Genomic DNA, 27,527 nt, shown 5'->3' with positions numbered 1-27,527 from the left:
CGAGAAATAGCCTGTCAAATAGATGAGCCCTAGACACAGCAAGCGCTCGACAGGAGAGCATCTCCCTCTCGGAGTCGGCTCTCGGTTAATGCACGATGGTAGGGAAGAGCGGCCCGCCTTCCCCGATGGCTGAGTGAGTGAGGATGCGACTCCCCAGCTCCATATTTGTGTCGGTGTCTCTGTTCACGGCTGAGACCACGGCAGCCCTCTACCTCAGCTCCACATACCGCTCCGACGGCGACCAGATCTGGCAAGGGCTCACCCTCCTCTTCACCCTAGTAACGTCGGTGCTCGTGCAGCTAACGCTCACCTTCATTCACCGGGACCTTAGCAGGGACCGACCGCTTGTTCTGCTGCTTCACATCCTGCAGCTCGGACCCATCGTGAGGTAAGTGGCCGGTGGAAGAGGGGAGAGAGCCGTGCTCTCCTACAGTTTCCCGTTATTTATGTGCGCTCTACCATCACCACACCGAGCCACCTCCAGATCCGTAGCATCATGCAGTTGTAAGTAGGCTAGTCCACCACTGCTGATCTCTAAAGCTGCCTGGCAAAGATTGTACAATATCTCGCCTTGGATGAAAAGGTTTGGTAGACAATGACCAAACCGTGGCTGAAATGCGTGACAACGTCGTGGGTGATTCAATGTTGTTTCAATACAATGGAGATTTAAATTCCCCCACCTGTCGGGGGAATGCTCAATGTGTGACCTCATAAGAAGATTATAGACTGACGATGGAGAATCGGAGCGCAACGTGTCAGTCTTGCTGTCTTTGTTGTTGTGGCCCTTTTGTCTCTTGCTACAGGCCACAACACACACTGCGCCGTGCGCAGTAGGGCCTGCAGAGCCAGGGGCGGATTTAGTCATTTGGATGCCCCAGGCAGAGCCCAGGTTTTACAACCTGGACTCAGGGGCAAAGATAACATTGTAAGCGTTTATCTGGAACACTCGAAATAGTATGATATGTAAAATTTAGTATGGCATGTATTAAGTTGTGGATGTCCATCATATATTATGATCACAATATGACAAATGGCAATTCCTACAATATGTTACAAATTGCAATTCGTACAATATGTTACGAATTTGCTAAATGTATGATATCTTACGAATTCCAATGTTAGCATTCTAATGTTAGCATAGCTAGGTGGCTAATGTTAACTAGGCTAGGGGTTAGGGGTTAAGGTTAGGGTTAATGTCAGCAGAGGCTCCTCAGAGGAGGAAAGGGAGGACAATCCTACTCAGTGAATTTCCTAAAAATAAAAATAGTGAAACATTAAAAAAGTTAGCCTTTTTAGATAAAACTATACTAAATATATTAATGTCACCAAACTGATTAAAACACACTGTTTTGGAATGAAGGTCTACTGTAGCCCCAACAGCACTCTTTGGGGTTGCACCATGGTGTAGCCAGAGGACAAGCTATTTACTATCCACCTCAGGGTACATTGACTTTAATACAAAACCTATTGAACCCCATTCATAGACTTACACAGTAATTATTAAGACTTACGGAGGATGTCCTCCAGCCTATCAGAGCTCTTGCAGCATGAACTGACATGTTGTCCACCCAATCAAAGGATCAGAGAATGAATCTAGTACAAAAAGCTACAGCTACCTAGCACTGCAGTGCATAAAATGTGGTGAGTAGAGATAGACAATAGTTGAACAGTTTTGAACAAATTAATTTATAAAAAAATTAAGGCGAAGCAGCAGAGAGAGAGAGAGCTATGTATATATATTTTTTTACTTTTACTTGCACTTACATAACTAGCTAATGTAGCTCGCTAATTTAGCCTACTCAAACACCCAGCTCAAAAAGAGAGAAATGCTATTTATATTAGCTGGCTATCCAACACCGGAACTCTTCCAAGTCAAGGTAAACTTTCGGTTTTATTAATTTATTGCCACTGGGGCCCGCCGGTGTAACTGCTAAACTGCTTGCTTTACACTGTACTGCGTGATTGTAGCGGGTTTACTAACACATTAGTTCTAGTAGCTATGTTGACTATGACATTAGCTAATATGGTGACATGGACAACGATGTAGGCTGTGTGTAGTGGTTAGCGGTTATGGTATGAAGGTTTGGATTGAATAGTTTTCTTTGCCTGGTCACAGAGAGCTGTTGTGTTGTGCACTGAATTCCACAAGCGAAGGGAAAATGTGAGAGAAGGAGAGCAGGTAGATGCGAGAAGAAATAATACAACGAGCAAAGTGATGTTGCTGTTTGTATGTGGCTGCTATGAAAGTGAACTGTGTGTGCGGGTGATCTGTTGAAAACGTTTCTTAAACAGAAAGAAACGGGGATAAACCTACCAGAATTTGTCCTTGTTTGCAACTGTTTGGACTAATGATTACACCCTAGATCAGCTAGATGCAGGCAAGAGTGGGCAAGGCAATATTGAATGTGTCACTGTCTGTCACCTTGGTTACTCCAATTGTCTCTCAACCTGAGCAACTACGTTATAAACTTTCATTCTTAGGCTAGGTTGTAGCAACCTCATGATGGGTATAGGGAAATTATCATGTAGTAGCCTAAACCTATCGATGTTACATTACATTGAGCTGGGTGAATGGAATATGAATGAGGGGGGTGGCCTTGCGTGGAGCCTCAAGCGGAGAAATTATAAATAATTAATTATTCCTAGTATTATTTGTTTTAAATTTTGCCCAGCTCACAAGACCCCTTGATGATGTGAGGCCTGAGGCAATTGCCTATTCTGCCTTATGGCAAGTCCGCCACTGTGCAGAGCTGATCAATAGGCCTAGTCCCATGATCAATATAGCACACCGCAAACCACTGCAGCACCGCATGAACAACACACCAACCGTTTTAGCTGCATAGGGAGCCTTGATTTAAAGACCCTGGAATGCGACCGACCATTGACCACTCATTACTCTAATCAAATGCCCTAAATAACACATAGGCCTATCAATATACAGTAAATTCATTATGTAGGCGCTAACTGAAAATATATCAAATTTGTCCTTGCTATAGCTGTCTGAGCAATAATCCACAGTGCAGGCCTATTGTGAGATATGAACTTGTGTTTTGTTTATATGTCTATTGTCCATGAAAGCAGCTCAGTATTCCCATGACTGGTGTTGAATCAGAGGTAATATAACACCCATAGCCATAATCTTCTCCTGCTGAGTCTCTGTTGCTTAATGATTTTCTTGACCTCCCATGGCTCTGCTGTCTTTGTGTGGGAGGGCAAACCTCCAAGAATGCCTCGACAGTTCTGTCCTACTGGGAAAAAAAGGTATACGCAAACGTGCTTCAGGCTTAAATGAAAAAGGGGGATCAGGTGCTCGACTGAGGGACTTGAAAATCCAAAGAACATTCCTTCAACTGGTGACTATCCGGGAGAATAAAGAAAGAATAAAGAGGATCACTGTTTCTGTGTAAATCTGATAGATTTATTGACAAGACAAACAGTTATGTCCTACTGTCATGGTCCCTGACCAATAAATAACTAAGCTGGAATAGCAGTGACTATGCAGTATGTATCCCTGAATAACCCCAATACGTATATAGTTCCTATATACCCCATAATAGGCCAGGCCCTACCCTGTCCCAGACACTTAGTTATCAGTTATCAGTAAGCCCAGTGCTGGCCTGGCCATCTGCCCTTCATGGCCAGACTCAGTAGGAATTTATACTAATCCCATCTCTAGAGAGACACACTGACCACAGTTCTTCCTACTGGATGGATGCACCAAATAATCACAGACACGCACAGTTTTGGAATCTGCAAACCAGAGGACTACAGAATACACCCACCCAATAGCTCCAGAATACACCCACAATGGAACTCACCAGAGCCTTCTGCAATGGAATATGCAAATAGTAGAATCCTTGGGTATTGCCCTTGGACTCAAGGTGCTCAGTTGATTTGAGTTTCACTGACCAGGGCCGTAACAACATATGAGGACACCGAGGTCCGGACCTCAGTAATTTTGTCTAATTTGAAGAGAAAAAAAATAATACAAATATAAATGTTATACACAATAAAGAAAATAATTTACGAATCAACATCTAAATATTGCTCCCAGCGCTGATCAAAGCTCAGAAAGCTTATTTTCTTGATCTGACTGAGTTCTAATCACACAGGTCTGCCTCTTTGCGAATGAGTGGAATCATGAACAGTGGTTTGTTTTTTTATGTTCGCCTGCGTCCGCCAGATTTGCCTTTTTAGCAGCACATTCATCACTCTCTCAAACTGCTTACTCCGCCCTCTCACGGCACAGGCCAAGGGCCTGAGACGATAAACTAACCACCCCATCTCGGAGCCGACTCAAGTAGGCAACTAGAGACGCTGCTGACATTGTGTTTGCGAGATGCCGGACAAAAGGCCACTTTAAAACCGTCCTGCGACTCAAGCCGTGTCAACAGACATCCCCCCCCCAAACAAACAAAAACCGACTCTCTGAGAATGCACAACTGATAAATAGTCACTTTTAGATATGTCAGTCAGTCAGGGGCCAGTTGCCAGCAGATACCTCTATTGCAATAATGTTGAGGGGCTCTGGCTAGTATTATTTAGCCAGCTAAGCCACTACATCACTGATATTAATAGAGAATTGTAGTCATATTCTAATCATTCATGTGAATGTGATAATACCACAGAGTTTCTAAACCCAGAGGCGCAACAACGTGAGACTTCCGGGAACGCTTGCAAAACAGACCAAGCAGACCAGGCCGGGGTTTGGGGTTTATATTTAGTTGGGGTTTGAGAAGTGATAGATTATTCTTTGGTTGTTCATTTTCTCGAAATCTAAAAGCACAACCTAGATTTGAGGCAATGTCTTAAGTAGTTGAACATGTTATTACTTCAACCTCGTTTTCATTTTTGTATAAAAAAAACCTTTTTCAAATCATATTTGATTTGTCACATGCGCCGAATACAACAGGTGTAGACCTTACAGTGAAATGCTTGCTTACAAGCCCTTAACCAACAATGCAGTTAAGAAAATACATTTAAAAAAGTAAGAGATAAGAATAACAAATAATTAAAGAGCAGCAGTAAATAACAATAGCAGGACCATATACAGGGGGTACTGGTACATAGTCAATGTACGGGGGCACCGGTGTCGAGGTAATTGAGGTAATATGTAGGTTGAGTTATTAAAATGGCTATGCATAGATAATAACAGAGAGTAGCAGCAGCGTTCCAGAGGGGGGGAGGCAATGCAAATAGTCTGGGTAGCCATTTGATTAGATCTTCAGGAGTCTTATGGCTTGGGGGTAGAAGCTGTTTAGAAGCCTCTTGGACATAGACTTGGCGCTCTGGTACCGCTTTCCGTGCGGTAGCAGGGAGAACAGTCTGTGATTAGGGTGGCTGGAGTCTTTGACCATTTTTAGGGCCTTCCTCTGACACCGCCTGGTATAGAGGTCCTGGATGGCAGGAAGCTTGGCCCAGTGATGTACTGGGCCGTACGCACTACCCTCTGTAGTGACTTGCGGTCGGAAGCCGAGCAGTTGCCATACCAGGCAGTGATGCAACCAGTCAGGATGCTCTCAATGGTGCAGCTGTATAACCTTTTGAGTATCTGAGGACACATACCAAATCTTTTCAGTCTCCTGAGGGGGAATAAGAACAAATTCTTATTTACAATGACAGCCTACCCCGGCCAAACCATAACCTGGACGAGTCTGGGCCAATTGTGCGCCGCCCTATGGGATTCCCAATCACGTCCGGTTGTGATACAGCCTGGAATCAAACCAGGGTCTGTAGTGATGCCTCCAGCACTGAGATGCAGTGCCTTAGACCGCTGCGCCACTTGGGAGCCCCTATCTATAACAGTGGACACTCACTGACACTATAGCTAGCCTGGGGGTATGTGTGATGTTGTGTTTCCTAGTTGAACAGATGGATGGATATGTGGTGTCATACATCACTCAAAGCTGATGGGGTGTTGTTGAATAATGCTTGTCAGTGACGGCCTCTGGATATATGGCCTGCATCTCTTGAGTCTAAAATGTAATGATGGGTCTAAAAGCATGTATCTCTGACTCACGCCCTTGCTCCTCCATTGCACAGGCAGTTCTAAGACTAGCACATGTTGCTGCTTCCTGGTTCTTATCTGTGATAACACAAGTGGAGAAGGGAGGGTATCAGTCTGCACAGAAGCAGAAAGCCACATCCTGAAAACATACAGCATACACTAGACTGTGAAGTGAGGCCAAATGACCAAAGTTTACATTTCTGCTTCTGGAATGTTTGAAGATGTTTAAATGAATAGTTGTAATTACATTTATTTGAAAGGGGCAGTACACAGGAAACAAGTGCCACCATGTGCCAGATTTAGACAAGAGGGCAATTCCCATCGACTCCCTGGGCAGGTGGTTAAAAGCAGCTTCATCTAAATTGCTTTGTTGATATCTTTCTCCATTAACATGATTGAGTTACCCATTTTGACTTATTCATTTATATTTTATTCACTCTCACCCTAGCTGCTCCAGTTCTCCATTACAAGCCTGTGATCACTTTCCTACTGTTGTAATTATGTTCTAAAGCCAGTCCCTTGCCTGCATTCTCTAGTTACCACACACACACACCACACACACACACACACACACACACACACACACACACACACACACACACACACACACACACACACACACACACACACACACACACACACACACACACACACACACACTAATTCATCATACAGGTCTAATTGGAAATGCTATGCGACGCTGGGACACTAGATCCCTTAATTGCAATTTCAATAACGCTTCACTATCAAGGTAGCTAGATGACGGACTGTATGTAGTATGTAGGGCCCAAAGATGTTTCTTCCCATGTGACCTGAACTATTCTGAGATCTAAAGCCTCAGGCCCAGTGTCCTTGTCAGGGCATATGGTCAAGTAAAATGCCTGGGCCTAGACTACTACTGTATAGCATACTGATACGTGTGGGCTCTGATATTTAGCAAGTGTGTTGCTAAAGCTGTTAGGATTAGGATAGGGTTAGCAGTAGAGTTAGCAGTTAGCAGCGCAGCCTTTTAGCTGAAGCATACTATTACCACTTTGCGTGTCACTGGGAGGCTGTTTAGCCTGATAAACAGCCTGTCCCTCACTGGCCCTGTGACCGTAAAGCTCCCTGCCTAGTCTTTTATTGGCGCTGTGGACCAGAGCTGCTTTTCCCAGACAGAGTGAATGAGTTATACTGCCCTGGCCCACAGCCCAGTCACACACCCGCCCACCCGGGCCTTTAGTCTTTAGCCGCATTGGAAGATGACTGCCTGGAGTCTACTGCTCTACTGAGAAGCCTGGGTAGGTCATGTTGACTAATGTGTGGAGCTGCAACTGGTCAACTCACGGATAGAGTTTGGGGTGTTACTATGGGACGTAGTAGATCCAGCTGGCTGTTGATAGTGGTGTTTATGTTGATAGTGTTGTTTATGTTGATAGTGTTGTTTATGTTGATAGTGTTGCAGGTGGTGTTTATGTTGATAGTGTTGCAGGTGGTGTTTATGTTGATAGTGTTGCAGGTGGTGTTTATGTTGATAGTGTTGCAGGTGGTGTTTATGTTGATAGAGATGCAGGTGGTGTTTATGTTGATAGTGATGCAGGTGGTGTTTATGTTGATAGTGTTGCAGGTGGTGTTTATGTTGATAGAGATGCAGGTGGTGTTTATGTTGATAGGTGAACACGTTTAAATGTTTTCCTCACGTCAGCCACAGAGAAGGCGAGGGCAGGGCGCAGTCTTTGTTAGCGGGCCGTGACGGTGGCACTGTATTATCCTCAAAGCGGGCAAAGAAGGTGTTTAGTTTGTCTGGAAGCATGACGTCGGTGTCCGTGACGTGGCTGGTTTTCTTTTTGTAGTCCATGATTTCCTGTAGACCCTGCCACATACGTCTTGTGTCTGAGCCGTTGAATTGCTACTCCACCTTGTCCCTGTACTGGCATTTCGCTTGTTTGATTGCCTTGCGGAGGGAATAACTACATTGTTTATATTCAGTCATGTTCCCAGACCTCTTTCCATGGTTAAAATTCTGTGGATCGCGCTTTCAGTTTTGCGCGAATGCCGACATCCATCCACAGTTTCTGGTTAGGGTAGGTTTTAATAGTCACAATAGGTACAACTTCTCCAATCCACTTCTTTATAAACGCACTCACCGAGTCAGCGTAAAGGTCGATGTTGTTCTCTGAGGCTGACCGGAACATATTCTAGTCCGCGTGATCAAAACAATCTTGAAGCGTGGCTTCCGATTGGTCGGAAGCGTTGAATGGTTCTCTTCACTCGTACATCCTGTTTGAGTTTCTGCCTATAAGACGGTAGGAGCAAGATGGCTTTGCGGGCTTTGTATGCATTGCGAAAGTTAGAGTAGCAGTGGTCGAGGGTATTGCTCATGCACGTAGCACAATCAATATGCTGGTAGAATTTAGGTAGGCTTGTTCTCAAATTTGCTTTGTTAAAATCCCAGGCTACAATAAATGCAGCCTCAGGATATATGGTTTCCAGTTTGCATATAGTTCAGTGAAGTTCCTTGAGGGCCACTTGGTGTCTGCTTGAGGGGGAATGTACAAAGCTGTGACTATAACTGACGAGAATTCTCTTGGTAGGTAAAATGGCCGGCATTTGATTGTAAGGAATTCTAGGTCGGGTGAGCAGAAGGACTTGAGTTCCTGTATGTTGTTATGATTACATCATGAGTCGTTAATCATGAAGCATACACCTCCACCCTTCCTCTTCCCAGAGAGGTGTTTATCTCTGTCGGCACAATGTATGGAGAAGCCTGGTGGCTGAACTGATTCCGACAACATATCCAGAGAGAGCCATGTTTCCGTGAAGAGCCATGTTTCCGTCTCTCTGGAAGGCAACCCTTGCTCGAATTTCGTCTACCTTGTTGTCAAGAGACTGGACATTGGCTAGTAGTATACTCGGGAGCGGTGGGCAATGTGCATGTTTACGGAGCCTGACCAGGTGGCCGCTTCATCTGCCCCTTCTGCGGCGCCGTTGTTTTGGGTCGACTACTGGAATTAGATCCATTGTCCTGGGTGGTGGTCTGAACAGAGGATCCACTTCGGGAAAGTCGTATTCCTGGTCATAATGTTGGTAAGTTGATGTTGCTCTTATATCCAATAGTTCTTCCCAACTGTATGTAATAAGACTTAAGATTTCCTGGCGTAACAATGTAAGAAATAATACATAAAAAAGCAAAATACTGCATAGTTTCCTAAGAACTCGATGCGAGGTGACCATCTCTGTCGGCGCCATCTTGTGAATTGTGTTGCAGGTGGTGTTTATGTTGATAGTGCTGCAGGTGGTGTTTATGTTGATAGTGTTGCAGGTGGTGTTTATGTTAATAGTGTTGCAGGTGGTGTTTATGTTGATAGTGATGCAGGTGGTGTTTATGTTGATAGTGATGCAGGTGGTGTTTATGTTGATAGTGTTGCAGGTGGTGTTTATGTTGATAGTGATGCAGGTGGTGTTTATGTTGATAGTGTTGCAGGTGTGTTTATGTTGATAGTGATGCAAGTGGTGTTTATGTTGATAGTGATGCAAGTGGTGTTTATGTTGATAGTGATGCAAGTGGTGTTTATGTTGATAGTGTTGCAGGTGGTGTTTATGTTGATAGTGATGCAGGTGGTGTTTATGTTGATAGTGTTGCAGGTGGTGTTTATGTTGATAGGGTTGCAGACAGTGTATATATTGTTAGTGTTGCAGGTGGTGTATATATTGTTAGTTTTGCAGGTGGTGTTTATGTTGATAGTGTTGCAGGTGGTGTTTATGTTGATAGTGATGCAGGTGGTGTTTATGTTGATAGTGATGCAGGTGGTGTTTATGTTGATAGGGTTGCAGACAGTGTATATATTGTTAGTGTTGCAGGTGGTGTATATATTGTTAGTGATGCAGGTGGTGTTTATGTTGATAGTGTTGCAGGTGGTGTTTATGTTGATAGTGATGCAGGTGGTGTTTATGTTGATAGTGATGCAGGTGGTGTTTATGTTGATGGTGATGCAGGTGGTGTTTATGTTGATAGTGATCCAGGTGGTGTTTATGTTGATAGGGTTGCAGGTGGTGTTTATGTTGATAGTGATGCAGGTGGTGTTTATGTTGATAGTGATGCAGGTGGTGTTTATGTTGATAGTGATGCAGGTGGTGTTTATGTTGATAGTGATGCAGGTGGTGTTTATGTTGATAGGGTTGCAGGTGGTGTTTATGTTGATAGTGATGCAGGTGGTGTTTATGTTGATAGTGATGCAGGTGGTGTTTATGTTGATAGTGATGATAGCGATGTGCGTTTTTCTAGTAGTGCCATATGTGTGAAGATGCTGTTGGTAAGGGAGCTCCGTATCTATGGCTGTTCATAGATGTTTGTTTTTGTTTCTATTGTTGTATGTTATCATCAATGGATTCTAGAGGCTGTATTTTCCAGCGTTTGCAGGATTTTTATTTATTTTTTATTTATTTCACCTTTATTTAACCAGGTAGGCTAGTTGAGAACAAGTTCTCATTTGCAACTGCGACCTGGTCAAGATAAAGCAAAGCAGTTCGACACATACAACAACACAGAGTTACACATGGAATAAACAAACATACAATCAATAATACAGTTGAAAAATATATATACAGCATGTGCAAATGAGGTAGGATAAGAGAGGTAAGGCAATAAATAGGCCATGGTGGCGAAGTAATTACAATATAGCAATTAAACACTGGAATGGTAGAATGTGCAGAAGATGAATGTGCAAGTAGAGATACTGGGGTGCAAAGGAGCAAGATAAATAAATAAATACAGTATGGGGATGAGGTAGATTGGATGGGCTATTTACAGATGAGCTATGTACAGGTGCAGAGATCTGTGAGCTGCTCTGACAGCTGGTGCTTAAAGCTAGTGAGGGAGGCAAGTCTCCAGCTTCAGTGATTTTTGCAGTTCGTTCCAGTCATTGGCAGCAGAGAACTGGAAGGAGAGGCAGCCAAAGGAAGAATTGGCTTTGGGGGTGACCAGAGAGATATACCTGCGTGTGCTACGGGTGGGTGCTGCTATGGTGACCAGTGAGCTGAGATAAGACGGGGCTTTACCTAGCAGAGACTTGTAGATGACCTGGAGCCAGTGGGTTTGGCGACGAGTATGAAGCGAGGGCCAGCCAACGAGAGCATACAGGTCGCAGTGGTGGGTAGTATATGGGGCTTTGGTGACAAAACGGATGGCACTGTGATAGACTGCATCCAATTTGTTGAGTAGAGTGTTGGAGGCTATTTTGTAAATGACATCGCCGAAGTCGAGGATCGTTAGGATAGTCAGTTTTACGAGGGTATGTTTGGCAGCATGAGTGATGGATGCTTTGTTGCGAAATAGGAAGCCGATTCTAAATTGAATTTTGGATTGGAGATGTTTAATGTGAGTCTGGAAGGAGAGTTTACAGTCTAACCAGACACCTAGGTATTTGTAGTTGTCCACATATTCTAGGTCAGAACCGTCCAGAGTAGTGTTGCTGGACGGGCGGGCAGGTGCGGGCAGTGATCGGTTGAAGAGCATGCATTTAGTTTTACTTGTATTTAAGAGCAGTTGGAGGCCAGAGAAGGAGAGTTGTATGGCATTGAAGCTCATCTGGAGGTTAGTTAACACAGTGTCCAACGAAGGGCCAGATGTATACAGAATGGTGTCGTCTGCGTAGAGGTGGATCAAAGAATCACCAGCAGCGAGAGCGACATCATTGATGTATACAGAGAAGAGAGTCGGCCCGAGAATTGAACCCTGTGGCACCCCCATAGAGACTGCCAGAGGTCCGGACAACAGGCCCTCCGATTTGACATACTGAACTCTATCAGAGAAGTAGTTGGTGAACCAGGCGAGGCAGTCATTTGAGAAACCAAGGCTGTTGAGTCTGCCAATAAGAATGTTTTTGATTGACAGAGTCGAAAGCCTTAGCCAGGTCGATGAATACGGCTGCACAGGAATGTCTCTTATCGATGGCGGTTATGATATCGTTTAGGACCTTGAGCGTGGCTGAGGTGCACCCGTGACCAGCTCTGAAACAAGAGGATAAGATATTGTGTGAAAATACAGAAAAGTTCTTGCACACTGTTAAGAGTTTGAGACACTCCCATGGGTTTGGTATCCACAGCAGTGTTCATAATGTCTTCCACATCTTCCCTCTCGTTATTTTAGTATTTTTGTGCTGCTGTAGGTGTGTGGAGGCCTTGGGTACACCACTGCATGAATCATGTTTTATGTGTGTGTGTGTTCCTCTGCTGCTGTAGGTGTGTGGAGGCCTTGGGTACACTACTGCATTAATCATGTTTTATGTGTGTGTGTGTTTCTCTGCTGCTGTAGGTGTCTGGAGGCGTTCTGTATCTACGGCAGTGTGGGCCAGGTAGAGGAGCCGTATGTCAGCATCACGCGGAAGCGCCAGATGCCCAGGGGGGGCCAGTCTGAGGAGGTGGAGAGACAGGTGGGGCAGGCAGAGGGCAAGCTGTTCACCCACCGTGCCGCCTTCGCCCGCACCTCTGTCATCCAGGCCTTCCTGGGCTCCGCCCCCCAGCTCACCCTGCAGCTCTACATCTGTGTCCTGCAGCAGGGGGTGTCCATCGGCAGAGGTGAGTGGTGTGTGCGTGTGTGGGACTGTGTGTGTGACTGTGTGTGTGAGGTGGAGAAGTGTGACTTTTAGTTGTATGTTTCAATGTCAGTGTCTGTATATGTATGTGTTTCTATGCGTGTGCGTGTGTGTATGTTTTCTCTCTGTTTGATCACACTTGAGTCATCTTGAGTTCCATGCGTTGAGGGACAGAGGAGGCCCCCAGCTTTCTCAGTATATAGGAACCTCTTTGAGCCTGCACATGAACATAGTTGAGTTATATCTGCTGGTTACCCCCTATAGAGGCTCACTACAGAGATACAGTCCTTCCCCTAAATCCCTCCCCTGAGGGAGCAGGCCGGTCCACCCCCCTCAGAGCAGTTTCACTGTGGTGTGGGCTGATTAGCTAAGTGCCATGTTGGAAATAAGCGGATGGTGTTTTCATGACTCAAAGTGGTATTACGCAACACTCTATAGCACTTTGCTATCAAGGTATTTTATTTAGATCACAGTCTTCAAACTCACTGTTTGAAATAACTGTTTTCGTCCACCATCTGAGTCATGATTATGCAAAATATAGCAACTAGTATCACAGACACATTTGAGTTATGTCACACAGTCTGCTAATACTTCCCTGTTTTATTTTCTGTTATTGAGAATGTCATTCCAGACTGAGGAACTGCTTTGCTGTGTGAGACTGAGTGTGACCAGAGGAAAAGCTTCAAGCTGTTTTGGCTGGTCAGGCAGAATCTGACAGTTCTATGCTATCAAAACAAAAGTGTCATGTGTTGACGACGTGAACTATGGCACTTGATATTGCAAATGCTAATCTGTAAATTGATCCAGTGGATCTTGTTGCTATTGTAATGTGTGTACACATTCAAATTTCTCTCAGCCTATCATACAATGTTATGCAAATTAATTGCTGTACGTGATGATGCTGGGGGAGTGCTGAGTCGCAGTGGGTTTGGAAAGGCACTTGTGTGCGTCAGGTTAGTGTTGGGGTGCACTGTGTTCATCCAAATAAATTACAACTTGATTATTTAATGGAAAATCATCATCCTAGACTGTTTATGCTAGTTAATAACCTACCTGTACGTTTCGGTGGCCTTACAGGCTCGTTACAATTGGTGGCAGCGGATTTTGGGATTAACAAATCAATTAGCTAACAGCAACTCACTCGTTTGGCTAACATTAGCTTGCTATCTGCATGGGAAAATGGAGGGAGAAGTCAAACAACCCGGGAACAGCAATCAACGACCGACAGATGGTGGTAGATCAGCCAGGTGCAATGGACAGGCGGATTGACTGGCTGGCGTTCATGCCAGAATCTTTTGAGGGGAAAGAAGGCGAATGGACTGCTTGGATTGAACAGTTTGAGTTAGATCGTTTGAACTTTCCCATGCTTTCACTGAGGGGAAATTTGCAGAGATTTTGCAGAACTACAACAGTGTGAAAATGCTTTTGCAGCAGCATTTTGAGCATGCTGACTGGAATCGTACCTTTTTTTCAGGACAGGAAACCTAAAGTGGGTGAGTGCATTCGTAAATTTGGCCATGATTTAGGCAGGCTAGCTTCAAGGGTTTACCCAGATTAGAGTGTGTGCGCACGTGATTGGCTTGCACGAGACCATTTTATTACACAAATTGGTTGCAGTGATCTTCGTATTCACCTGCGCAAGGCAGTACAAGAAATATTGGAAGAGGGAATTAGCATTGCTACAGAGCTTGATCAGATAAGACAGCTAGAATTGCTGGAAAGCCAAGACACTGCACAATACAAAGTGAACATGTGTGGGACAAGCAAGGTCACTCTGCCTCCAGTTGGAGACAATGTCAGCGTTCCAAAAGAGATGTTTGAGTCATTGTGTGAGAGCTTTGCACAGTTGTGGTCCGAGGTACAACATCTGGCAGAGAAGGAGCCACATCAGAGGGAGGCGTATTAGAGCAGAAGATCGTTTCCAGGGTCTTCTACAGCAGCAACGGGAGATCTAGGTTCCCCGGGAGCGACAGAGGACGACCTATGGCAGAGGCCTGCTGGATGAAAAAAGATTGCCCTGACGTGGAAAAGGACAGCACAGCATCGGCTTAAACTACACTCACAGCAGACCAGTCCACAGCAAGTGTTGTGGGGAGTGGGATTTACCTTGAGTGCAAAATGGCTGAGTTCGAGTGTGAGGTCATGGTGGACTCGGGGGCCCAGGTTTCCATGGTACATGAACAGGTATGGAGAAATGCTACTGGAGATAAGAGTGGTACACTGCAACCATACCACTGCACGGTTAAAGTAGCAAATGGACAGTTTCTCTCAGTCCTGGGGAGCTGGTCCACAGTCATGAACACTGACGGCCTGAAACTGACCGGGGACTTTGTCATTGTTAGTGACACAGACCAGTGTGCACTGATAGCGACAGACTTCCTGGTAAAATACGGGGCTGTACTTGATTTACAAAAGAAAACATGCTGTGTTTTGGGGAAGCGGATTACACTGATTTTCAGGGGAGAGGCATGGAGAGTGTATAAAGTGATGACTGACACGGTTATACCCTCCAGAAGTTACATATAAGTTGAGGGTACAGTAAACAATGACAAAATTGAGGATCTTCTTGAGCCGTGTGCTAAAGTCACTGATACAAGTTGGCAGCTCAGTGAAGGGGAAAATGCCAGTGCGTGTGAAGAATGTAACCCCTGAATCACAGTTACTGAGGGAGGGCACTGAACTGGGGTTTCTCTATCTGGGAGAAGGGTAGTGAAGACACTATCGTTGCTATCCTACAGGATTCTAAACTGCCACCGTACTCTCCCACCACAGCAAAGTGGGACGTAGAACAGTTAATGCAAGAGCTGAACATAGATTGCAGCCAGCTAACTGAGGTGCAGCTGAAAGCTGCAAAGGAAAAGGTGACACCATCATAGGATGCCACCTTTCCAACAAGTCAGTTCATCACATTTCTGCCCTGCTGAAGCTGCCCCAGTTAACTGTAATTGCTATTATTATGAAGTGGAAGCGTCTCGGAGCAACAACGGCTCAGCAACAAAGTGGTAAGCCACACAATCTCACAGAACGGGACCGCCGAGTGCTGAAGCGCGTAAAAATCGTCTGTCCTCAGTTGCAACACCCACTACCGAGTTCCAAACTGCCTCTGGAAGCAACGTCAGCACAAGAACTGTTCGTCGGGAGCTTCATGAAATGGGTTTCCATGGCCGAGCACCCACATACAAGCCTAAGATCACCATGTGCAATACCAAGCGTCGGCTGGAGTGGTGTAAAGCACACCAGCATTGGACTCTGGAGCAGTGGAAACGTGTTCTCTGGAGTGATGAATCACGCTTCACCATCTGGCATTCCAACGGACGAATCTGAGTTTGGTGAATGCCAGGAGAACGCTACCTGCCCGAATGCATAGTGCCAACTGTAAAGTTTGGTGGAGGAGGAATAATGGTCTGGGGCTGTTTTTCATGGTTCGGACTAGGCCCCTTAGTTCCAGTGAAGGGAAATCTTAAAGCTACAGCATACAACAGCTCCCAACTTTGTGGAAACAGTTTGGGGAAGGCCCTTTCCTGTTTCAGCATGACAATGCCTCCGTGCACAAAGCGAGGTCCATACAGAAATGGTTTGTCGAGATCGGTGTGGAAGAACTTAACTGGCCTGCAGAAGAGCCCTGACCTCAACCCCATCGAACACCTATGGGATGAATTGGAACGCCGACTGCAAGCCAGGCCTATCGGCCTGTTGTGGCTGAATGGAAGCAAGTCCCCGCAGCAATGTTCCAACATCTAGAGGAAAGCCTTCCAAGAAGAGAGGAGGCAGTTATAGCAGCAAAGGGGGGGGGGGGGCAACTCAATATTAATGCCCATGATTTTGGAATGAGATGTTCGACGAGCAGGTGTCCACATACCTTTAGTCATGTAGTGTATGTGCGAGAGTGTAGCACTGGTGAACTAGTCCAGCATAATATTAACACATGGGACACCAGGCCTATCAAAATCAGGTTCTGTGTGAATTACAGAAGGTTAAACAAGAACACTGTAAAATATGCATATCCACTTCCTATGATAGATGAGACCTTGAACTCTCTTGCCGGTGCTCAGTAGTTTTCCACTTTAGACTTAGCCAGTGGGTACTGGGAAGTCGAGATGCACCCTTCGAGATGCACCCTGAGGGTCGTAGCAAAACTGCTTTTGTGACAAAGAGAGGGCTTTTCGAATTCCAGGTCATGGGGTTTTGGTTGACAAATTCTCCAAGCAGCTTCCTGCATCTCATAGACCTGGTGTTGGCTGACTTACAGTGGACAATATGTCTGGTGTACTTAGACGACATCATAGTGTTTGGTTGTACATTCCAAGAGCATGTAAAGCGCTTATACGAGATTTTCAGTAGATTGGAACAGTCAGGATTTAAGGTGAAACCATCTAAGTGCTATTTGTTCAGGTGACAGGTGAGCTACCTGGGACACATCATCTCGGCTGAGGGAGTGTCCACTGACCCCATGAAAACAGACAGTCAGGTCATGGCCTAGCCCCAAGTCACTGACAGAAACAGTCAGGTCATGGCCTAGCCCCGAGTCACTGACAGAGACAGTCAGGTCATGGCCTAGCCCCGAGTCACTGACAGAGACAGTCAGGTCATGGCCTAGCCCCGAGTCACTGACAGAGACAGTCAGGTCATGGCCTAGCCCCGAGTCACTGACAGAGACAGTCAGGTCATGGCCTAGCCCCGAGTCACTGACAGAGACAGTCAGGTCATGGCCTAGCCCCGAGTCACTGACAGAGACAGTCAGGTCATGGCCTAGCCCCGAGTCACTGACAGAGACAGTCAGGTCATGGCCTAGCCCCGAGTCACTGACAGAGGCAAGAAGCTTTTTAGGCCTGGCGTCATACTACAGGAGGTTCAGACCAGATTTTGCAGCTTTGTCGGAGCCTTTGTACAGATTGACAGATAAGGGGAAAACGTTTGAGTGGAAAGCAGCGTGTAAAGTGGCCTTTAATGAACTAAAGTCCAAGCTTACCACATCCCCCATATGTGCTTTCTCTGACCTAAATCTAGATTTCATAATGGATACTGACACATGTGACACAGGCATAGGGGCAGTCCTCTCCCAGAAACATGAGGGTAGAGAGAGAGAGTAGTAGCATATGCCAGTCGGCCACTGTCAAAACAGGAGAGGATGTACTCAACTACCAAGAAGCAGCTTCTTGCTGTGGTAATGTTTCTTAAACATTTCAAACACTTTCTGCTGGGAAGGAAATGTCTACTGAGAACTGATCACAGCTCACTGAGGTGGCTGAGTAACGTCAAACAACTTGAGGTACAGTTAGATAGGTGCCTAGAGAAACTGGAGCAGTAGGACTATGATATTGTCCACAGGCCACTGCACAGTAATGCAGATGGTGTGTCATGCCGACACACAGACAGAGAGTGTAGACTCTCTGAGAGCCAATCTGAGAGCCATCGTAAACAAGCCTCAGGATGTCACTATTGAGCCTGCAGTCAGAGCTCAAACAAGCCAGACAGCTCCCACAAATGCAGCTTTCCTTTTGGAAGCACAGGATAGAGACCCGGTGGTCTCCCAGTTAAAGACATGGAGAAAAGATGGTAGAGCAGAGCTGGAATGTGAGCCAACGTTCAAGCATTTCAAACAAGTGTGGGGGGCATTACATATGAAGAATGGAGTGTTATGCCTTTAGAGTCAAAACTATGAGACAGATGACACCATCTGAGCTCGTACATGAGATACGTACCTTTATCCACAATGATAGAACAGCAGGCCATTTAGGAGTTAATACACTCACCAGTAAAATCAGAGCAAGATGTTATTGGCCAGGCTGGCAGAGACCCATAAAGCAGTGGTGTAAGGGCAGTGGGGCATGCGCTGCATACAAATGACAGGGTCCAGCCCCCAGAGCGCCCATGACAAGTTCTGTCACAGGTTGCTCTTTCCAGAGGATATCTATGCACTTAATGGGTTCATTTACAGAGACTGGACGAGGTAACAAGCCCATTATGGTAGTGTCAGATTACTTTACTACAGTAGGTTTGTCAGAGGCATATGGCATACCCAATCAGGAAGCGGTAAAAGCGGACAAGTAACTGGTAGAGGAATTTGTGTTGAAGCTAGGTGTTCCTTGCTCAATCTATAGCGACCAGGGGCAAAAAATATATATATATTTTTTTTTTACCCCAATTGGCTGTTACAGTCTGTCTTGTCCCATCACTGAAACTACTGTATGGACTCGAGAGAGGCGAAGGTCAAGAGCCGTGCGTTCTCTGAAACACAACCCCACACCAATGTGTCAGAGGAAACACTGAACAACTGGCAACCGTGTCAGCGTGAATGCGGCCACAGGAGTCGCTAGAGCACAGTGGGACACAGACATCCCAGCCGGCCAAACCCTCCCCTAACACAGATGACGCTGGGCCAATTGTGCATAGCCTCATGGGTCTCCTGGTCACAGCCGGCTGCGACACAGCCCGGTATCAAACCTGGATCTGTAGTAATGCAGCTAGCAATGTGATGCAGTGCCTTAGACCGCTGCACCACTCAGAAGGCCCAGGGTTTTAGAGAGATGTACAATCTTTTACAAATTAACAAACAATAACTATCTAGTACAACCCACAATCAGATGGTTTATGGGAAAGAATGAACAGAACTCTGATCAACATGCCATAACTTTTAGTTGATGACAATCAAAGAAGTTGGTATGAGATTCTCCCATATGTGATTATGTCATACAGGAGTAGTGTTCAATCTTCCACAGAGTTCACACCGTACAAGGTGCTGCTCGGTACTGAAATGACTACCTGTTGATGTGGTTATGGGAACACAACAAAATGAAGGGAAACAATATTTCTCAGTATGTGCAAAAGGTACACGGGTATTTAAACACTGTAAGGGCCACAGGTAAACAAAAGCAATACTTTGGTCTAAAGGTGACACCCCAGAGGTATGAGAAAAATGAGTATGTATGGCTTAGAGCCTACCAGAGGAAAATTGAGTTTTTCACCCAAACTAAGAAAGAAATTCAAGTCAAACTGTCAGATGTACCATATGAAGTAGTACAGTGTAATGGACCTTATCATGCCGTGGTACACTACAAAATGCTAGAACAACTGAAATGTGTCTTCTGCAGGGGGCTACCTTAATCAACATCCGGGGAGCAGTTGTTGTTGGGTGTTAAGTGCCTTGCTCACAGGAAGAACAGCAGATTTATCCACCTTGCCGGCTCAGAGATTCAAACCAGTGACCTTTTGTTTACTGGCCCAATACTCTTAACCGCTAGGCTACCTGCCACCCTGCCATTGGGGTGGCAGGTAGCCTAGTGGTTAGAGCATTGGGCCAGTAACTGAAAGGTTGCTAGATCGAATCCCTGAGCTGACAAGGTAAAAATCTGACTTTCTGCTTCTGGACAAAACAGTTAACCCACTGTTCCTAGGCCGTCATTGTAAATAAGAATTTGTTCTTAACTGACTTGCCTAGTTAAATAAAAAAATATAGAGGCTGTTAATGTGTCAGCTGAAAAGTAACTAGACACTGTCAGGACTGAAAGCTCAGTCAAAGACTCATGTAAACACTGAAATGCCCTGTGCACCTGCAGGAGAAAGTGTTTTGTGAGACGGGTCAAGCACCTGAGTCAGCAGAAGGTCACATGGGTCAGGGAGGTATTACTATTAGGAAGCCTGTTTGACAAGAGGGCTTTGTGTTGAACATGGTTATTCAACACAGGGTGTGTTTTAGTCTGAGAAGGGGGTAATGTAATGTGTGTACACATTTGAATGTCTCTCAGCCTATTTCACAATGTTATGCAAATGAGTTGCTGTATGTGATGATGCTGGGGGCATGCTGAGTCACAGTGAGTTTGGAAAGGCGCTTGTGTTCGTCGGGTTAGTGATGGGGTGTACTGTGTTCATCCATATAAACGACAACTTCATTATTTCATGGGAAATCATGGTCCTAGACTGTTTATGCTAGTTAACAAACTATGTGTGAGTTTTGGTGGCTTTACAGGCTGTTTACACTATGTACAGTTAGTGAATGAATGAACAGTCATATTAATTAAGAGCTCAGCCTCAAATGACAAAACAATATTGAATGGAATGGAATATTCTGAATGGTCTCTCTCTCTCTCTCTCTCTCTCTCTCTCTCTCTCTCTGTCTGTCTGTCTGTCTGTCTGTCTGTCTGTCTGTCTGTCTGTCTGTCTGTCTGTCTGTCTGTCTGTCTGTCTGTCTGTCTGTCTGTCTGTCTCTCTCTCTCTCTCTCTCTCTCTCTCTCTCTCCCAGGCACCCTCATGGTGATCTCCCTGCTGTCCATCGTATATGGAGCCCTGCGCTGCAACATCCTGGCCATCAAGATCAAGTATGACGACTACGAGGTGGACGTACGTCCCGCTGCCTACCTCTGCATATTCCTGTGGCGCAGCTTCGAGATCGCCACACGCGTCACCGTCCTGGTCCTCTTCAGCTCCGTACTGCAGCTCTGGATCCTCCCTGTGGTTCTGCTCAACTTCTTCCTCTTCTTCCTCTACCCGTGGATGCTGTTTTGGCAGAGCCACTCGCCCTTCCCGGAGAACATCGAGAAGACCCTAACCCGGGTGGGCACCACCATCGTCCTCTGTCTCCTCACGTTCCTCTACGCAGGCATCAACATGTTCTGCTGGTCGGCGGTGCAGCTGAAGCTCAACGACCCAGATCTGATCAACAAGTCTCAGAACTGGTACCGCATGGCTGTGTACTACATGCTGAGGTTCGTGGAGAACGCCTCTCTGCTTCTGCTGTGGTACATCTACAAGACAGACTTCTATAGGTTCATCTGTGCTCCGTTGTTAGTGCTGCAGCTGCTGGTGGCCTATGCTATGGCCATCTTCTTCATGCTGGTGTTCTATCAGTTTTGCCACCCCTGTAGGAAGCTCTTCTCCTCCAATATGACCCAAGGCCTGTGGGACTGCTCCGCCCTGCTCTGTCTAGTCTGCTACGCTCCTGATAGGGACGCCGTCAGGCCAATAGAGAAGGCTGGTCTGGACCCTCTGGCCCCCGACCCCACCCCCCACACGGAGACAGCCAATGACACGTCATATGATGTGGCCAATGACACGGCATATACCATGCCCAATGACACAATGACCTATGACATGCCCAATGACACGACTCATGAAGTGTTGAGCGAGATGAACGGCGACGTAAGCCACAGTCTGTCCAGCAACACTTAAAGAGCCGTGATTGGTTGTATGTAGGGTAGGGCTGCACGATATGGGCAAAAACTCTAATTGCGATTTTTGGACCAAATATTGTGATTGTGATTTGACTTGCGATATAGATACAAAACCCTTGGCTGAACTGTTGGAATCATTGAAAATGGAATGACTTATATTAAGAAACAAAGTGGAAAGTAGCGTTGGCCTTGTTTGGAACTGTTGACTGCATTTGACCTAACAGAACAGCATGCAAATGTATAGTGAATCTAACAGCGAGGAGGAGGAACTGCACTGCTTGATTGACCTGGGCTGGAGCTTGGTGTGTGTGGGAAGCAGTCGCAATAGAAGAGAGAGAGAGACGACAAACCCGAGTCAACTATAAAAACGGACGATACACACAGCTTAGTGCCGTTTAAAAATATTGCATGCGATATAGATCTCTTGCGATATGGCTTTTGCAAATGTCAATATTGTGATTTGATGTGAATTCTATTAATTCTTCAGCCCTAGTATAGGGTCAGGAGTGTTCCTAAACTTGTGACTGAACCAGGAAGAGGCTTTCCTGTTCAGGTCATGTGGTCTGGAAATACTCCTGGTCCTAGTTATGTGCCATTCAGAGGAAGGTGTACACACAGAGCAACATTTGCTGTACTGTCTCCTTCTGTAATCCTTTAAGTGCCATATGAACCCCTCTGCCCTACCTGTCAGTTAAGTTTACACTGAACTAGGGTTGCAAAATTCCGGTAACTTTTCAAAAAGTCCCTGGTTTTCCAACCAGGATTTCTGGAAAACCAGGGAATTTTGGGAAAGTTACTTGAATTTTGCAACTCTACTCTGAACCGTAATCTGAACTATACACTGAACCGTACTCTGAACCATACTCTGAACTGTAATCTGAACCATACTCTGAACTAACCAGAACCGTAATCTGAACCGTACTCTGAACCGTAATCTGAACTAACCAGAACCGTAATCTGAACCGTACTCTGAACCATACTCTGAACCGTAATCTGAACCGTACTCTGAACCATAATCTGAACCATACACTGAACCATAATCTGAACCGTACTCTGAACCGTAATCTGAACCGTAATCTGAACCATAATCTGAACCATAATCTGAACCGTACTCTGAACCCTAATCTGAACCCTAATCTGAACCATACACTGAACCGTAATCTGAACCGTAATCTGAACCCTAATCTGAACCATACTCTGAACCCTAATCTGAACCATACTCTGAACCCTAATCTGAACCCTAATCTGAACCATAATCTGAACCATACACTGAACCATACTCTGAACCCTAATCTGAACCATAATCTGAACCATAATCTGAACCCTAATCTGAACCATAATCTGAACCATAATCTGAACCATACACTGAACCATACACTGAACCGTAATCTGAACCGTAATCTGAACCCTAATCTGAACCATACTCTGAACCCTAATCTGAACCATACTCTGAACCCTAATCTGAACCCTAATCTGAACCATACACTGAACCATACACTGAACCATACACTGAACCCTAATCTGAACCATAATCTGAACCATAATCTGAACCATAATCTGAACCATACACTGAACCATACACTGAACCCTAATCTGAACCATAATCTGAACCATACACTGAACCATACACTGAACCGTAATCTGAACCGTAACCAGAACCCTATGATCTTAACCCCATACCCATAACCTTATTCTACTGTGTGTCTCTAACCAAATAACTTGAATGCTATCATTCTGTTTAACCCTTAACCCCCATTCTGTTATCAAACCCCCAAACTGTAACCCCTTACTCCCCTAACCAATGCTGCAAAGGCAGTATCCCCTTGCCATGGAGAGAGACTACAGCTTCACTGTTAGTGCATAATAGAAGAACAGGCAATGTATGATATCGTCCACCAGCCGGCTCTCTCTGAATTTAGCCAGGGGATGAGGTTAGGCAATGTACAGTGATTCTGACGAAGTAGTTCTTGTGAGAATGTCCTCACGCAGTCCGTGATGTTTATTCTACCTAAACCAATATTACCGACCAACTACAGACAAATCATTGGATGTAGTGATTCTTCAGCAACGGACTCAACTACTGACATAGTATCAGTGTTTCAGTGTTGAACAGACTTTCCTACAACCAGAATGTAACTTGTCTGCAGCCTTTTCTATGGAAGTCAAGTCCTGGCGGTATGGACAGAACGCTACACTCAGACAGATTAAACTGGTCCGAAGTGAGTCTGCCACAATAGCTTTTCTAATGAGGTTTCCTAATTTGATTACGCATTTCATTGAACTAAATACTTGTCTATACAGTCACTCACATTAATCAATCAATCAAATGTATTTATAAAGCCCTTTTTACATCAGCAGATGTACAGAAACCCAGCCTAAAACCCCAAACAGCAAGCAATGCAGATGTAGAAGCACAGTGGCTAGGGAAAAACTCCCTAAAAAGGCAGGAACCTAGGAAGAAACCCAGAGTGGAACCAGGCTCTGAGGGGTGGCCAGTCCTCTTCCAATGGACTTATATATTGCATTACTACATTACTCATCAAAACTTAACAAGTATTTGGGAATTACTGTATTTACAGTGTTTCACATTGGCATGGGGGTGTGCATGTACTGAACTGGACCCATCAACCACCACATACACATTTTAAAGCTTTGTGTGGTGAAATGTAAATATTGGGTTGGGTTTACTGTTTTTTTCCTTAGTACACACTACTCTTACGGCTGCGACCAACGCTGCTTTTATACTTCCTTGAAAAAGACCTTAATCATTGGTGTGCGCGCTGCTTCTGTGGTGTTTCTAAGTGCTTGTGACAAGGGTGACAGTGATTTCTAAGCCAGCACTAGAGTACATGTAAAGAGACCCATCTCTCATCAAACAGACAAACACATAACTGTATTTCAGACAGGAAACACCACGTGTTTGTTTAACCATTTATTATAAAATATTACAATACATGCAATACGTTAGTCTTGGCATTAGAGGCTCTGCTCCTTCGGGGTAGCTCACTGCCAGAGCATGCATAATGTTAAGATAATAATAATTACAGGCAGAGAGAAAGGTATTCTGTACCATTCCCCCTACAGGAAGGGAACAGAACCAAGCAGGTGGACATAGGTGGGAAAGCAGGAAACAGACATGCATGGCGAGTAACGCATGTCATAGCAATAGCATGTCAGCAAGAACAGCAGTGCATAGTTTGCGTGCGGCAGCCATCAGAGAAAGTGTGTGTAGAGCCTGGTGGACTAAATAGACTGCCATATTAATGTAGAGGGATGAATCTAATTGGTGCAATATCAGCTGTGCTTGATGTACTGAACCCACCGCATGACCACCAACGCACTGGGCGCGTTCCAGCGGATCACATTATCAAGTCGGTGACCATCATCACCACCTTTCAAAGTGTGTTGCATTATAGAGACAAAAATTGTCCGACTTGCATGAACTTTACAACAACCATGTGATCAAATGTCATGAAGTTTCAACTGCAGTCGACTTCGATTTTCTGCAGTTGCTCCTCACCAGCTGCAACTTGCAGCCATCGCCTGCATTGTGGGAGTCACTATTTGTCAACCAATCATGACAGTATTTTTGTTTGACCCATGCAAACAGGACCACAGATGTGACTAAACAGGAAGCAACTTTGCTACGATTCATATGTACAGTGCATTTGGAAAGTATTCAGACCCCTTGACTTTTCCCACATTTTGCTACGTTACAGCCTTATTCTAAAATATATTTTTTCCCCCTCACACAATACCCCATTTTGACAAAGCAAAAACTGGGTTTTAGAAATGTTTGCAAATGTATAAAATAAAACAAAAACAGAAATATAATTTACATAAGTATTCAGACTTCTTACTCAGTACTTTGATGAAGCACCTTTGGCAGTGATTACAGCCTCGAGTCTTCTTGGGTATGACGCTACAAGCTTTGCACAGCTGTATTTGGGGAGTTTCTCCCATTCTTCGCTGCAGATCCTCTTCGAGATCTGTCAGGTTGGATGGGGAGCGTCGCTGCACAGCTATTTTCAGGTCTCTCAGAGATGATCGATCGGGTTCAAGTCCGGGCTCTGTCTGGGTCACTCAAGGACATTCAGAGACTTGTCCTGAAGCCACTCCTGCGTTGTGTTGGCTGTGTGCTTCGTGTCGTTGTCCTGTTGGAAGGTGAACCTTGTCCCCAGTCTGAGGTCCTGAGCGCTCTGGAGCAGGTTTTCATCAAGGATCTTTCTGTACTTGGCTCTGTTCATCTTTCCCTCGATCCTGACTAGTCTTCCAGTCCCTGCCTCTGAAAAACATCCCCACAGTATGATGCTGCCACCACCATGCTTTACGGTAGGGGTGGTACCAGGTTTCCTCAAGACGTGACACTTGGCATTCAGGCCAAAGAGTTCAATCTTGGTTTCATCAGACCAGAGAATCTTGTTTCTCATGGTCTGAGAGTCTTTAGGTGCCTTTTGGCAAACTCCAAGTGGGCTGTCATGTGCCTTTTACTGAGGAGTGGCTTCCGCCTGGTCACTCTACCATAAAGGCCTGTTTGGTGGAGTGCTGCAGAGATGGTTAACCTTCTGGAAGGTTCTCCCATCTCCACAGAGGAACTCTGGAGCTCTGTCAGAGTGACCATCGGGTTCTTGGTCACCTCCCTGACCAAGTCACTTCTCCCCCGATTGCTCAGTTTGACCGGACGGCCAACTCTAGGAAGAGTCTTGATGGTTCCAAACTTTTTCCATTTAATAATTATGGAGGCCACTGTGTTATTGGGGACCTTCAATGCTGCAGAATTATTTTGGCACCCTTCCCCAGATCTGTGTCTCAACACAATCCTGTCTTGGAGCTCTACGGACAATTCCTTCGACCACATGGCTTGGTTTTTGCTCTGACATGCACTGTCAACTGTGGAACCTTATATAGACAGGTGTGTGTCTCTCCAAATCATGTCCAATCAATTGAATTTACCACAGGTGGACACCAATCAGGTTGTAGAAACATCTCAAGGATGATCAATGGAAACAGGATGCACTTGAGCTCAATTCCGAGTCTTATAGCAAAGGGTCTGAATGTATTTTTTTCACCTTTATTTAACCAGTTAGGCCAGTTGAGAACAAGTTCTCATTTACAACTGCGACCTGGCCAAGATAAAGCAAAGCAGTGCAACAAAAACAACAGCACAGAGTTAACCATAAAGAAACGTACAGTCAATATCACAATAGAAAAATCAATGTACAGTGTGTGCAAATGTAGAAGAGTAGGGAGGTAAGGCAATAAATATGCCGTAGAGGCGAAAATAATTACAATTTAGCATTAACACTGGAGTGATAGATGTGCAGATGATGATGTGCAAGTAGAGATACTGGGGTGCAAAAGAGCAAGAGGCTAAATAACAATATGGGGATGAGGTAGTTGGGTGTGCTATTTACAGATTGGCTGTGTACAGGTACAGTGATCGGTAAGCTGCTCTGACAGCTGATGCTTAAAGTTAGAGAGGGAGATTCGTTCCAGTCACTGGCAGCAGAGAACTGGAAGGAAAGGCGGCCAAAGGAAGTGTTGGCTTTGGGGATGACCAGTGAAATATACCTGCTGGAGCAGGTGCTACGGTTGGGTGTTGCTATGGTGACCAGTGAGCTGAGATAATGCAGGGCTTTACCTAGCAAAGACTTATAGATGACTTATATAGATGACTTACGGAAATAAGGTATTTATGTTTATGCAAAAATTTCTGAAAACCTGTTTTTGCTTTGTCATTATGGGGTATTGGGTGTAGATTGATTAGATATTTTTTTAGAA

At 45.1% G+C, this 27,527-nt stretch overlaps 1 protein-coding gene across 1 annotated transcript; it reads left to right on the top strand.

Moving 5' to 3' along the window:
• Positions 1 to 82: 82 nt before the first annotated feature.
• xk (X-linked Kx blood group (McLeod syndrome)) lies at positions 83 to 24,124 on the top strand. Its single transcript, XM_039006457.1, has 3 exons — positions 83 to 388; positions 12,300 to 12,562; positions 20,819 to 24,124. Exons 1-3 carry the CDS (start codon positions 144 to 146, stop codon positions 21,742 to 21,744), a joined length of 1,434 nt encoding a protein of 477 aa, XP_038862385.1. The 5' UTR covers positions 83 to 143; the 3' UTR covers positions 21,745 to 24,124.
• The last annotated feature ends 3,403 nt before the right edge of the window (positions 24,125 to 27,527 follow it).

The sequence above is a fragment of the Salvelinus namaycush genome, chromosome 13, assembly GCF_016432855.1.
Source record: "Salvelinus namaycush isolate Seneca chromosome 13, SaNama_1.0, whole genome shotgun sequence".
NCBI classification, from domain to species: Eukaryota; Metazoa; Chordata; class Actinopteri; order Salmoniformes; family Salmonidae; genus Salvelinus; species Salvelinus namaycush.
This window is presented reverse-complemented; position numbering and strand designations above follow the sequence as displayed.

Bases quoted from the DNA above. Each gene is read 5' to 3' on its own strand.
- xk (XM_039006457.1), top strand. From the start codon at position 144: ATGCGACTCCCCAGCTCCATATTTGTGTCGGTGTCTCTGTTCACGGCT. The intron at 389-12,299 runs GTAAGTGGCCGG...CTGCTGCTGTAG, and splicing joins CAGCTCGGACCCATCGTGAG to GTGTCTGGAGGCGTTCTGTA. The intron at 12,563-20,818 runs GTGAGTGGTGTG...TCTCTCTCCCAG, and splicing joins GGGGGTGTCCATCGGCAGAG to GCACCCTCATGGTGATCTCC.